Source organism: Cebus imitator, unplaced genomic scaffold (genome assembly GCF_001604975.1).
Source record: "Cebus imitator isolate Cc_AM_T3 unplaced genomic scaffold, Cebus_imitator-1.0 Scaffold54, whole genome shotgun sequence".
Taxonomy (NCBI): domain Eukaryota; kingdom Metazoa; phylum Chordata; class Mammalia; order Primates; family Cebidae; genus Cebus; species Cebus imitator.
Window position 1 is genome coordinate 5,591,812 of NW_016107369.1, and position 13,019 is coordinate 5,604,830.

Below are 13,019 nucleotides of genomic sequence, written 5' to 3' on the forward strand. Positions count from 1 at the left end.
GAGTGCAGTGGCATGATCTTGGCTCACTGCAACCTCTGCCTCCTGGGGTCAAGCAATTCTCCTGCCTCAGCCTCCTGAATTGCTGGGACTACAGGTGCATGACACCATGCCTGGTTAATTTTTTTGTATTATTAGTAGAGACGGGGTTTCACCATGTAGGCCAGGCTGGTCTCCAACCCCAGACCTCAAATGATCTGCCCACCTTGGCCTCCCAAAGTGCTGGATTACAGGTGTGAGCCACCGTGCCTGGTTCATTTACACTCATTCAGCAAATAATTATTGAACTCCATTATGTACCAGACACTGTTAATTGATGTTACTCACTTTTCCTCTCAGAACTAAAGCCTTACCAGTTGTGTGTTGAGATAGTAAAAGGAGATTTTTTTCACTTTTTGTAGTTTCTACGGAGTTACTCCCCTCCCAAATGGATAAAGTGTACACTTTATAAAAATCTTAAAAACTCATTCTTACTGGAAAATTCATTTTAATAATGACAGGGAAAAACTTTAGGTAGTTATTAAAAAGCAAAGAATAAATACACATACACACACTAAATGTGGCAGATGTTCCCAGGAGAGATTAGCAACAGAGAGGCCACATGATCAAATGAGAATTACAGTTTGGCTGGGATTGTCCCTCTTTGTCACCCAAGTGTTTGTGGAAGAAAGTCTGGCGTCATTTCCAAGCATCCAACTGAGCCATGGCATGAGTCCTGGGCTCCCCTCCCCAGATAACAGGACCGCCTACCAAGGCATGCATGGAAGCCTGGCACGGGGAAATAAGGAGGCTCGATATAGTGCCCTGCCCCTGGGTAACAGATGACCTGGGGCTTTCTCCTCCCCTGGGCCTGCAAGCGTTTACAGGCTTCATTAGCATAGAACTCACTGTTCCAGTTGCAGTCATCCTGATCTACCAGGAACAGGAAGGAGCTCTCTGTCCTTTCCACAGGAATGAAGCTCTTCTGGTCAGGTCCTTCTAAGGGGCTGTTCAGGACATCCACAATGTCTGCAAAGCCATCTTTGGACACCTTGATGCGATTTTTGTTGACGCCGATAGGGGGCAGGGCCTCACCCTTATAGTGTACACCTCCCCCAGCACTGGCCACAGAGCCGTTGATGATGACAGCAGCCGTGATGCCCTTTAGGAAAGAGGCCATGGAAAGGCAGAGTTCACCCCCTTTGGAAATTCCAAGCAGCCCAACTCTTGGACCTTTTACTGAGAAAGGGACAAAGAAAAAAGAAGAAGAATGAGTCCACAAACAGTGGAATATGGTGAGTTGTGCCCACCCTGGAAGTCAGTTGAACCTGAGCCTGAATTTGGGTTCTACCATTTACCCACATTTGCAACTTTGGGAATTTACCTCCCCTCTATCTCTTCCTTTCCACAATTTCTCCATCACCACTCTTTATGAGAACCACGTGGATGACCTATCAACTACTATGGTTCCTCAGTTCCTTAACCTCATATCTCCCATGATCTTTTTCTCTCTCCCACCTGAGCTACCCATTCCCACTGTCATAACTAAACTGATTCATCATCAATAAGTACATCATCTCATGGCCGGGTGTGGTGGCTCACTCCTGTAATACCAACACTTTGGGAGACCGAGATGGGTGGATCATTTGAGGTCAGGAGTTTGAGACCAGCCTGGCCGACGTGGTGAAACCCCATCTCTACTAAAAATACAAAAATTAGCCAGGCAGTAATGGCATGCACCTGTAATCCCAGCTACTCGGGAGGCTGAGGCAGGAGAATCGCTTAAGTCTGGGAGGTGGAGGTTGCAGTGAGTTGAGATCGCACCACTAACTCCAGTCTGGGTGACAGAGTGAGACCTTCCTCAAAAAAAAGAAAAAAAACAGTACATTATCTCCAAAATCTCAGCTTCAAGCATTCCTCTCTGAGTGCCATCTTCAGTACTTTCAATTTAACCATCCTGGTAAAATTTCTACCTCTGAGAGACCTCCCATTTCTACCTCTATGAGACCCTGCCTATCACTTTGTCACTATCAGTATCTCTCTCGTGTTCTCACTTCCTGTCTCCTCTAGTCTCGATTTCCTGCTTCAACCGCAGCATCACTCCTTTGCAAACACTCTTACCTCCTCTAACCTCCCTCTTCCTTTGGCCACACTGGCCTGGAAAGTGCTAACCCTGTTAAATCCACCTATTCATTTCCTCTAGGCTCACATTTGTGCAAATGAACACTGCTGGAGAAGAAGAAAAAATACACATTTATGCTGACAGATCTTAGTTTCATTTCATGACCACAAATTTAAATGAGCATCTACATTGCCCATGAATCCTCTCATATTTCATGGCTGTGTTTGCCTTTCACTTCTCCAGGAGAGCTCTTCATATTTTCTCCTACCTCCTCAAGCCCTTTTAACCCTCACCTTTCACTTCACTTTTAGCTCTTCATACTTCATTGAAGAAACAGAAGCTACTGGTAGGAACCTTTCCTCATTTTCTCACTGCCAAATCTACCTACTTCCATGGGAACTCAAACTCTGCCTTCCCTCCTGTTTCCAAGGAAGTATCTGATATAAATTTGTTTAATATAACTGCTGTCCAGGCATCCATTCTCAGACCTGATAAAAGTTACTTGAAACCCAGCAGTGCCCTGTCATCTTTGGCCTAGTTAAAACTTTCAGGCTGGGCACAGTGTGCCCTGTCATCTTTGGCCTTAATTAGGTACTGCTGTCATCTTTGGCCTAGTTAAAACTTTCAGGCTGGGCACAGTGTGCCCTGTCATCTTTGGCCTAAACTAGGTACTGCTGTCATCTTTGGCCTAGTTAAAACTCAGGAGTTTGATCCAAGCACTTTGGGTAGGCCGAGGCGGAAGGATCACCTGAGGTCGGGAGCTTGAGACCAACCTGACCAACATGGAGAAACCCCATCCCTACTAAAAATACAAAAAATTAGCCAGGCCTGGTGGCAGGGGCTTGTAATTTCAGCTACTCAGAAGGCTGAGGCAGGAGAATTGCTTGAACCTGGGAGGCAGAGGTTGCGGTAAGCCGAGATCGTGCCATTGCACTCCAGCCTGGGCAACTAGAGCAAAACTCTGTCTCCAAAAATAACAAAACAAAACAAAAAATAAACTTTCCCCTCTGTGTTTGTTCCTCATCCCACTGACCCAAAACCCAACATGCATCATAACTGCTGACCACGTTAAAACCTAATCATGGCAGAGCACGGTGGCTCACATCTGTAATCCCAGGATTTTGGAAGGCTGAGGCAGGAGGATCACTTGAGGTCAGGAGTTCAAGACCAGCTGGCTAACATAGTGAAACTCTGTTTCCACTAGAAGTACAAAAATTAGCCAGGTGCAGTGGCACATGCCTGTAGTCCCAGCTACTTGGGAGGCTGAGGCAGGAGAATCACTTGAACCCAGGAGGCAAGGTTGCAGTGAGCAGAGATGGTGCCACTGCACTCCAGCCTGGGCAACAGAGCGAGAGACTCTGCCTCAAAACAAACACAAAAACAAACAAACAAAAACCTAATGGTCAACACTAGAGTCTTGTAAATAGGTTTGTGTATAAATCAGCCAATCCAAAACCCCTGAGGGAAACCTGCTTGGGTAACACTCAGACCTCAGTAATGGATTTGGCTCCGTAAGTCCTGTCTCTCTCTCTCCCTCTCACTGGCTGAACGTCTGTGTCCCAGACAGCTCTCTACTTCCCAATGGCCCTGCAAGGCATACTGCCCTCTTGGGTCTGGGGTCTGTGAGGAATATGCTGCTTATTTCATGTGCTTTGTTGCGCTGCCTCCTCTGTGTCTCACCTGACCCCAAACCTAACTCCTTTCCAGGTCACGGCTCTCCCACAGAGTGGTTATCTCTGTAGGATGAACCTGAAATTGTTTGTGGTGGCAGACACGCTCGTGACTCGTCAGGTCAGATAAGAGTCACAAGGGTTCTGCCACTTTAAACAAGTACCTTATGACAGTGACACTTGGCCATAGATCGGTTGCGCAGACATTAAGCCATCTGCCAGGAAAAAGAATTATCCCATGAAAGGCACACTGTAAACATGACCAAATCTAGAGCCTCATCAGGGCAGGACTAGACATTTATCGACATTCTCCTGGCAGAGAATGCAAGATTGAATTACAAAGAGCCCCACATTTCTTTTCCTGACAAAGGCCACCCCTCTATTTGTGCTTGCAAATCCCATCTACTCTCATTCTTGAGGACCTCGCTCCTGCAATTATTTCCCTCTCTCCTCCTTTACAGCTATCTTCTCTACAGGCTCATTCCCATCAGTGTACTTCCACCCTCTAGAATCTCTTAGGTTTTGATGACAATTCTTGGCCCCAGCCACTCTAGTTATAGCCCTAGTTCTCTACTCCCTTTCATGGCAAAATCTGTGGAAAAAGTTGTCTGTAGTTGCTTGTTTTCTTGGCTTCCATTCTCTGCTCCATCCCCTCCAGGGTAGAGTGTGCACTGTTCCACAAGGTTACCAATGTCCTCCATGCCATAAATAAATGGCCATTTGATTGGCTTCCCAACAGCAGTTTATTATTTTTTTCTCTTGTGGCTTCTGCAACAGCACCCTTGGCTAGTTTCAACCATTTATTCCTCACAAAAGTACTAGGAATTAAATGATACGTTTATCATCCCAGTTTTTCAAAGAAGAAACAAGGGTCCCAAGGTCATGAGGCCAGTAATTGGCAAAATCAAAACTCATATTTAACTCTTCTCTATGTATATCTAATGCTGGTTCCACTACAATATACCCTATCACCTTTTTCTATTTTCTTTTTTTTTTGTTTGAGACGGAGTCTCGCTCTGTTGCCAGGCTGGAGTGCAATGGCACAATCTCAGCTCACTGCAACCTCCCCCTCCCAGGTTCAAGTGCTATTTTCTTTCCTTCTTTCTTTCTTTCTTTCTTTTTTAAGAGATGGGTCTTGGCTGGGCGCAGTGGCTCACGCCTGTAATCCCAGCATTTTGGGAGGCCGACACAGGTGGATCACCTGAGGTCAGGAGTTCGAGACCAGCCTGGCCAACATGGTGAAACCCTGTCTCTATTAAAAAAAAAAAAAAAGAGATGGGTCTTGCTGTGTTGTGCAGGCTGAATTGCATCGGCTATTCAAGCCACAATCATAACACACCATAGCCTCAAACTCTTAGGCTCAAGGGATCCTCCTGCCTCAGCCTCCTGAGAAGATGGGACTATAGACACGCACCACCACACCCAACTCTCCTATCACCTTTTCTAAGAGCTCCAGTGCTTCCATCCACCTTGAACTCTAACTGAATTAAGTAAGATTTATCTTCTGATCCTCTGATATGCTGAATCTGGAACTCCTGAAACATTTCCTAGTATCCAGTTTCTTTGGCTGCCAAATTCCTCCTTTAAAACCTAACTCTAAAAGCAAACCCCCCACAACTTAATCCTGTGCTGAGAGGATACAGGAAGAGAAGGTAGTTAAATTCAGACACTTAAACAGATACCTTTTTTTTTTTTTTTAAAGACAGAATCTCACTCTGTGGCCCAGGCGGGAGTGCAGTGGCGCAATCTTAGCTCACCTCCTGGGTTCAAGAGATTCTCCTACCTCAGCCTCCTGAGTAGCTGGAATTATAGGCGCCCGCCACCACGCCCAGCTGATTTTTGTATTTTTAGTAGAGGCGGGGTTTCACCATGTTAGCCAGGCTGGTCTCAAACTCCTGACCTCAAGTGATCAGCTCGCCTTGGCCCCCCAAAGTGCTGGCATTACAGGTATTAGCCACTGCACCCGGCCAAAACAGATACCTTCTGAAGAAAGTGATTCCCCACCTCTTCCCCTTTACTTCTTGGGTCAAACCCAGGGTTCTCAAATGTGTTTGGGTTCATTATGAAATAAAATAACAAGCCCAGGTACAGTGGCACAAGAATCACTTGAATTTTGAAGGTGGAGTTTGCAGTAAGCCAAGATTGCACCACTGTACTCCAGCCTGGCAACAGAGTGAGACTCCATCTCAAAAAAAAAAAAAAAGAAAGAAAGAAAAAAAAGAAAGGAAGAAACTGTCTATAAGAAGAGCCAGGTGCAGTGGCTCACACCTGTAATCCCAGCACTTTCAGAGGCCGAGGCAGGCAGATCATGAGATCAGGAATTCAAAACTAGCCTGACCAACATGGTGAAACCCAGTCTCTACTAAAAATGCAAAAAAATTAGCTGGGCATGGTGGCAGGCACCTGTAATCCCAGCTCCTCAGAAGGCTGAGGAAGGAGAATTGCTTGAACCCAGGGGCAGAGGCTGCAGTGAGCTGAGATCGCACCACTGCACTCCAGCCTGGTTGACAGAACAAGACTCCATCTCAAAAAAAAATAAATAAATGAGAAGAAGTGACTAGAAAAGGTAGTGTATGTTGATGTGTTGGGGTAGGGAATGGCTGTCATGAATGAGCCAACTTCTGTGAAAACCAGACCATTTAAGAAGAGACCTGATACATAGCCCATAAATCTGAGAGAAGAACCTCAGGATGACTGAGCAAGTAGTTCACAGCTTCTTCAAAGTACTCCAGATAGAGCATCTCGATGGTCTTGGGGAGGTCTTCATACTTGTAATAAGCCAGAGCCATCACAGCAAAACCTTTCCCAGCCAGCAGACTAGCCCGATACTCCAGCAGGCCACCTCCAGTTCCGAAAATGTCCACAATCCCAGGAAAGGGCCCAGGTTCTTGGGAAGAAACAAAACAAAATGCAAACCAAACTATTCCTGAAACAGTTGGATGGTTTCTTATCAAGTTAACCATATACTTACCACATATGTGACCCAGCAATCCCATTCCTAGGTATCTGCCCACAAGAAATGAAAACTTGTGTTCATGGAGAAACTTGTAGGCAAGTGTTTATAGTGACTTTATTCATTATAGCTAAAGACTGGAAACAACCAAAATGTCCTTTGACTGGTAAACGAATCCATCTAATGGGGTACTACCAAGAAATGAGAAGAAAGACTGCTACATAGAAAAGACAAATGACTCTCCGGGGCACTCAACGGAATGCACTCATTCAATGGAGACAGACTCAAAAGGTTACTCATTCTGAATGATTCACTCACAAATGAGTATTTTTTACCATTTACATTGAAAGTTTGCATTTCATACAAAAAACAATTAATAATAACGCAGGCTGGGCACGGTGGCTTATGTCTGTAATTCCAGCACTTTGGGAGGCTGAGATGGAATCATCTGAGGTCAGTTTGAGACCAGCCTGGTCAACATGGTGAAACCCCATCTCTACTAAAAATACAAAAATTAGCCAGGCGTGGTAGCATGTACCTATAGTCCCAGCTACTCAGGAGGTTGAGGCAGGAGAATCACTTGAACCTGGGAGGCAGAGGTTGCAGTGAGCTGAGATCATGCCACAGCACTCCAGCCTGAGTGAAAGAGTGAGATGCTGTCTCAGGGAAAAAAAAAAAAAACGCAAATACCTTATAGGCAACACTTTAAGAAATAGTTAAGTGCCGATACCATCAAACCATCAAAGTCCCACAGACACTTGTACCGTTTCCTCCCTTTCCAGTATCCTGGACTTTCTGTGTATCATTCCCTTGGTTTTCTTTATAGTATTACCACTTAGATGGGTACTGCAAACAATATTTTAATCTGCCTATTTTTTGAATTGTATCTAAATGGAATGATACTGAATGTATTCTTCCAGGGGTTGATTATTTCATTGAAGAGTGGTTTGGAGATTCATCCATGTTGATTCTTTTAAAATTTTTTTCTTTTATTTTGCATATCTTGGTAGATGTTGATTCTTGTAACTGTACTTCAATCACTTTGATGGCTGGAAATACCCCTCAGTATATTAATCTGTTCTATTGTTGATGGACATTTGGGCTGTTTCCAGTTGGTTTTTCTCTCTCTCTCTCTCTCTTTTTTTTTTTTTTTTTTTTTAAATTAACTGCTCATCTGCAATGGCTTTGCTCTTATAAGGAATCTGCCTTCTGGTGCACATGTACAAGTAGAATAGCATATTCAACTTTCTTTCTTTCTTTCTCTCTCCCTCTCTCTTTCCCTTTTTCTTTCCTTCTTTCTCTCTCCCTCCCTTCCCTTCCTTTCCTTTCCTTTTGAGACAGTTTTGCTCTTCTTGCCCATATACAAGTAGAATAACATATTTAGCTTGCTTTCTTGCTTGCTTGCTTTCCCTCTTTCTTTCTCTCCTTTCTTTCCCTTCCTTCCTTCCTTCTTTTTGAGACAGAGTTTCACTCTTGTTGCTCAGGCTGCAGTGTAATGGTGGAATCTCGGCTCACTGCAACCTCCACCTTCTGGGTTCAAGCGATTCTCCTGCCTCAGCCTCCTGAGTAGCTGGGATTACAGGCATGTGCCACCACGCCCAGCTAATTTTGTATTTTTAGTAGAGACCGGTTTCACCACATTGGTCAGACAGGTCTCGAACTCCCAACCTCAGGTGATCTGCCCACCTCAGCCTCCCAAAGTGCTGGGATTACAGGCGTGAGTCACTGCACCCAGCCACGTATTCAACTTTCTAAGTTAAGGTAAATTGTTTGCCAGAGTAGATGAATATGCTGACTCCTTCTAGCAGTGAGTTTCATTTCCTCCACATACTGGTCAGCAATTGATAATGTTGACTTCTAAATGTCTGCAACTTCTGAGGGTGTAAAATGTACTCTGTTGTTTTATTTTGCATTTCTTTGATTATTAATAAGGATACCATCATTTCATTTTTACATTGGCTGGTTGCTTTCTCTTTTTTTTTTTTTTTTTTTTTTTTTTTTTTTTGAGGCAGAGTTTCGCTCTTGTTGCTCAGCCCAGAGTGCAATGGCGTGATCTTGGCTCACTGCAACCCCTGCCTCCCAGGCTCAAGCGATTCTCCTGTCAGCCTCCAGAGTAGCTGGGATTACAGGCATAAGCCACCACGCCCGGCTAACTTTGTGTTTTTAGTGGAGACGGGGTTTCTCCAAGTTGGTCAGGCTGGTCTTGAACTCCCGACCTCAGGTGATCCACCCACCTTAGCCTCCCAAAGTGCTGGGATTACAGGCATGAGCCATCAAGCCTGGCCTGATTGCTCTTTATGTAACATAAAAGTATCCAGTAACTTCAAATTTCCATTTGACAACAAGAGGCCTTCTTCCTATTGTAAATGCTAATTTACATAAACCTTAACAGACTGTGGGAGTTGCAAGAAAAGTTGCAAAACTGAGAAACTTTTAAAAGAACATTTGCAGGCCCCACACCCCGCAGATCCCGAGAGACCCCAGTGCCCCAGCAGTGACAGCAGCACAGCCCATGCATGTGCTGGAGGACACGGACTGTTGCTGGCGGCTTCCAGAGGGCCTCCTGCGGGTCTTCAGCCTCCGCTTCTCAGGGAGCTGCGTGTGACACTGCAGCAGCACCGCAGCTTCCGGCCTGGGAGCAGTACCGCACCCTGCTGCCCGACTTGGCAGATAAAGTGGCCCATGGGTGTGAAGCTCTAAGCGTTTCCCGAGGCTTGGAGCCCAACCCCGTAGGGCCTTGTGAGAGATGAAGCACGTGCAAAACACCGAGGTCTTCATACTGCACCAGCCCCTGTGGAAGTATGACCACCGTGTGTGAGAAGCACCGCTGGCTAGAGCAGCACCTGGAGCCCCAGCTTGTGGATTGAATTATCCTCACAACGGACAAGACCGTGATCTTTGGGGACCTGTCCAGTGATGACAAGGACACCATTAGAGGCCACAATCAACACCTGGTCCTGCCCTACACAAGGAGGCGGCTGCTCTCCTGGAGTGACAACTGGAGGGAAATCATCGCCAGCGGGGAGCTACGTGGCGGCAGCGGGGAACGAACAGGCCCTGCAGTGGGCAGGCAGGCACCGTACCTCTGCGCTGTCACAGGCCCGGCCACCTGGCACCTCCATGGAAATAGAGTGAGAAAACCAGTCGGAATGCTTTTTATTTAAAAAAAATTGACTTTCTGGTCAATAAATAAACAACATCAAGAAAATTGAAACTACCTGCAAATGGCTTTTTTTTTTTTTTTTTTTTTTTTTTTTGAGATGGAGTTTCACTCTTGTTGCCCCGGCTGGAGTGCAATGGCGCGATCTCGGCTCACAGCAACCAATGCCTTCCAGGTTCAAGCAATTCTCCTGCCTCAGCCTCCTGAGTAGGTCTCAAACTCCCGACCTCAGGTGATCCGCCCGCCTGAGTCTCCCAAAGTGCTAGAATTACGGGCGTGAACCACCGCGCCCGGCCTGTTTTTGTTTGTTTTTTTAATATTATGTGCCTTTTCCCTTTCCTTACAATGTCTTTTAAATGAGCACTAGGTTTGAAGGACCTCTCAGTTTTGGAGCAGCAGGGGCACTTCCCCAGCCAGCTTTCCATTCCACTCCTGTCTCCTTACACTAACCTCCGGAATGTTGGAAACTACATCCTTTCTCCGTGTGAAAAGCGCAGGGACACGGGATGGGCAGACGCGAACAATTAGCAGAGGTGGCTCACCCGCGGCAGGAAGAGCCTGGCGCGCACTCGGCCCGCGCGCACCGGCTCGTGCCACACGCCCGGCTGGAGAAAGTGGCGCTCGTGCCGCGCCTGGCACAGCAGCCGCCCAGGCTCGGGGTCGTGGCCGTCCAGCACCCCCAGCTCCACGGGGACGGGCGTCCGCACGTCGCGCTTCACCAGCCTCCCCAAGGCTTTCTCGGACTTCAACGCCCAGAGCAGCCCCATGGGCTCGCACTCCACGAAGCTGCCGCCCAACGCTGGCGCGCGCTCCAGGACCAACTCCCCGCGGGCGTCGGCGCGGTAGCGCGCGTGGGCCCGGAAGAGCGCGTGGGCCCGGAAGAGCGCGCCATTCTCTTTGCGCAGGGACGCGCGCAGCGTGGCCAGCTGCTCCGGGGCCAGGCCGCGCACGGCGATGCGCACCGGTTCGTCCCAGATGCAGCGGCCGGTGGGCTCCAGGGACAGTGTCACCATCATCCGGGCAGGAACTCAAATGATCTGGTCAACCTGCCTCAGCTTTGGATACCCCAGCAACTGCGCCCAACTCTTCAGGCTCCACTGACAGCCGGGACGCTCGCAGGACAGCAAGAGACGAGGCCGCCATTTTGCGCCTTGAAGTCAAACCTGGGAACAACCGAACAGGGTGGGTAGAAAGAAGCTTGTTAGAGATCTCTAGGGGTGCCGTCGCAGGCCGTCACCAGGGCAAAGCAGCAGTCTGCTAATGTCAGCTGGGAAGACCAGAGCGCAGCCAATCAGCAAGACCAAATACAGACACACTCGAACTTGCTTAAAGCCTCCTGTCTTGAAATCTCCACTTTTTATTGGAAAGCAACTTCCTAGTTTTGCTTTTCAGAAGCTTATTGGCCCACGGAGTGGGCTGGACCGGGGCTGATTCTTAAAGAACCTGGCAGCTAGCAGTGTCCGGGCGCCAGACTCCTGATGGTGAAGAGGAATGCAGGACTGGAATTGGGTTTGATCACTTTCTTGAGTAATTCAAACTCATTACTAATCATGGGGCTTTTCTTTCAAAATCTGCACCATGGTGTTTTGCTTGTGTGTTCTCTCTATATGCCTATCCTCCTCATCAATCCCACATCGAAGGATGCTGGCTTCTTACTAGCTGTGTGACCTCTGAGCTTCATTCCTTACAGGTATAAAAACAGCCAAATGAAGTAGTATTCTTTTCTTTTCTTTTTTTCCCCCTCTCCTCTCCTTCCCCCCTTTCTTTCTCGTGCAATCTCGGCTCACTGCAACCTCCGCCTCCAGGATTCAAGGGATTCTCCTTAGCCTCCCAAGTAGCTAGGATTACAGGCGCCTACCACCACACCGGGCTAATTTTTGTATTTTTTCTAGAGATGGAGTTTCACTATGTTGACCAGGCTGGTCTTGAACTCCTGACCTCAGGTGATCCGCTCACTTCAGCCTTTCAAAGTCCTGGGATTACAGGCATGAGCCACCTCACTCATAGTTATTTTCTTATATGGGTTTCTCATTTTTGTTCCAGTCAGGCAAGTGTTACCTCTCTCATCCTTTCTTTTTCTAAAAGATAGGGTCTCACTATGTTGCTAGCCTGGAGTACAGCAGCTGTTTATCACCATTGCACACTTATAAGGCTCAAACTCCTGGGCTTAAGCCATCTTCCTGCCTCAGCCTCTCAAATAGCTGGGACTTAAGGAGCACCCCATGCACCAGGCTTTTTTCTACCTTTTCATAAGCTATTGGTTCCAACCAGAGGTGGTTTTTTCATCAAACTTAAGCTTTAGGCCACTCCCAAGCCTTTGTACCTGATTTTGTAATTTCCTGTCTTTATAATTAGAGAAACCTATACATGCATAAGCTTCAAGCTCACAAAACCTGTACTTGCCTCTGCTTCTAATAAGGCTGTCCTCAAGGTAAGCCTTTTTACCTAGTTCCAAATGGTCTCATGTCCCGTGTCATTAATCATACAACTACCTGTAGTTCTAATTACCTTTGGTTATTAGGTTCTGAGGCACACATCAAGTATATTTTGTGCACAGGAGTCTCAGGAACTAAAGGAGGTAAATAATAGTAGCTAATTGTTAATACTTACAAGAAACCTATTAGTAAATTATGGCCCAGAGAATTTAACTGATTTTCTGAAGATCAGACAGCTAGAAAATGGAAGTTGGGCAAGGTGGTTCACACCTGTAATCCCAGTGTATTTGGAGGCTGAGATGTCAGGGTTGCTTAAGGCCAAGAGTTTGAGACCAGCCTGGACAACATAACAAGACCCTGCCTCTAAAACAGAGAAAAAGGGAGCGGATTCATACCTTTGAAATCTGATTCTCAAGCCTGTGCTCTGAACAACTATGATTTAACTATCTCTCACAGGATGTTGAAGATTTGGAAAAGAAACTCATGTGTTGGTGGATGTAAAAACTGGTATGACCCTTTCATGGCAATGAAGCAAACATTTTTTTTTTCTTTTTACTGTCTTTTTTTTTTTTTGAGACAGAGTCTTGCTCTGTTACCAGGCATCAGGCCGGAGTGCAGTGGCAGGATCTCGGCTCACTGCAACCTCTGCCCCCCAGGTTCAAGCAATTCTCCTGCCTCAGCCTCATCAGTAGCTGGGACTACA

The 13,019-nt window shown here is 46.7% G+C and overlaps 1 protein-coding gene across 1 annotated transcript; it reads right to left on the minus strand.

Moving 5' to 3' along the window:
- Window positions 1–565: 565 nt before the first annotated feature.
- Window positions 566–11,230, minus strand: LOC108304492 (acyl-coenzyme A thioesterase 1-like). Its single transcript, XM_017528709.2, is given in 6 exon segments — window positions 566–772; window positions 774–1,215; window position 5,014; window positions 6,453–6,655; window position 9,372; window positions 10,424–11,230. Coding segments are annotated over 6 exon segments (1,314 nt in total). The 5' UTR covers window positions 10,898–11,230; the 3' UTR covers window positions 566–579.
- Window positions 11,231–13,019: the final 1,789 nt, after the last annotated feature.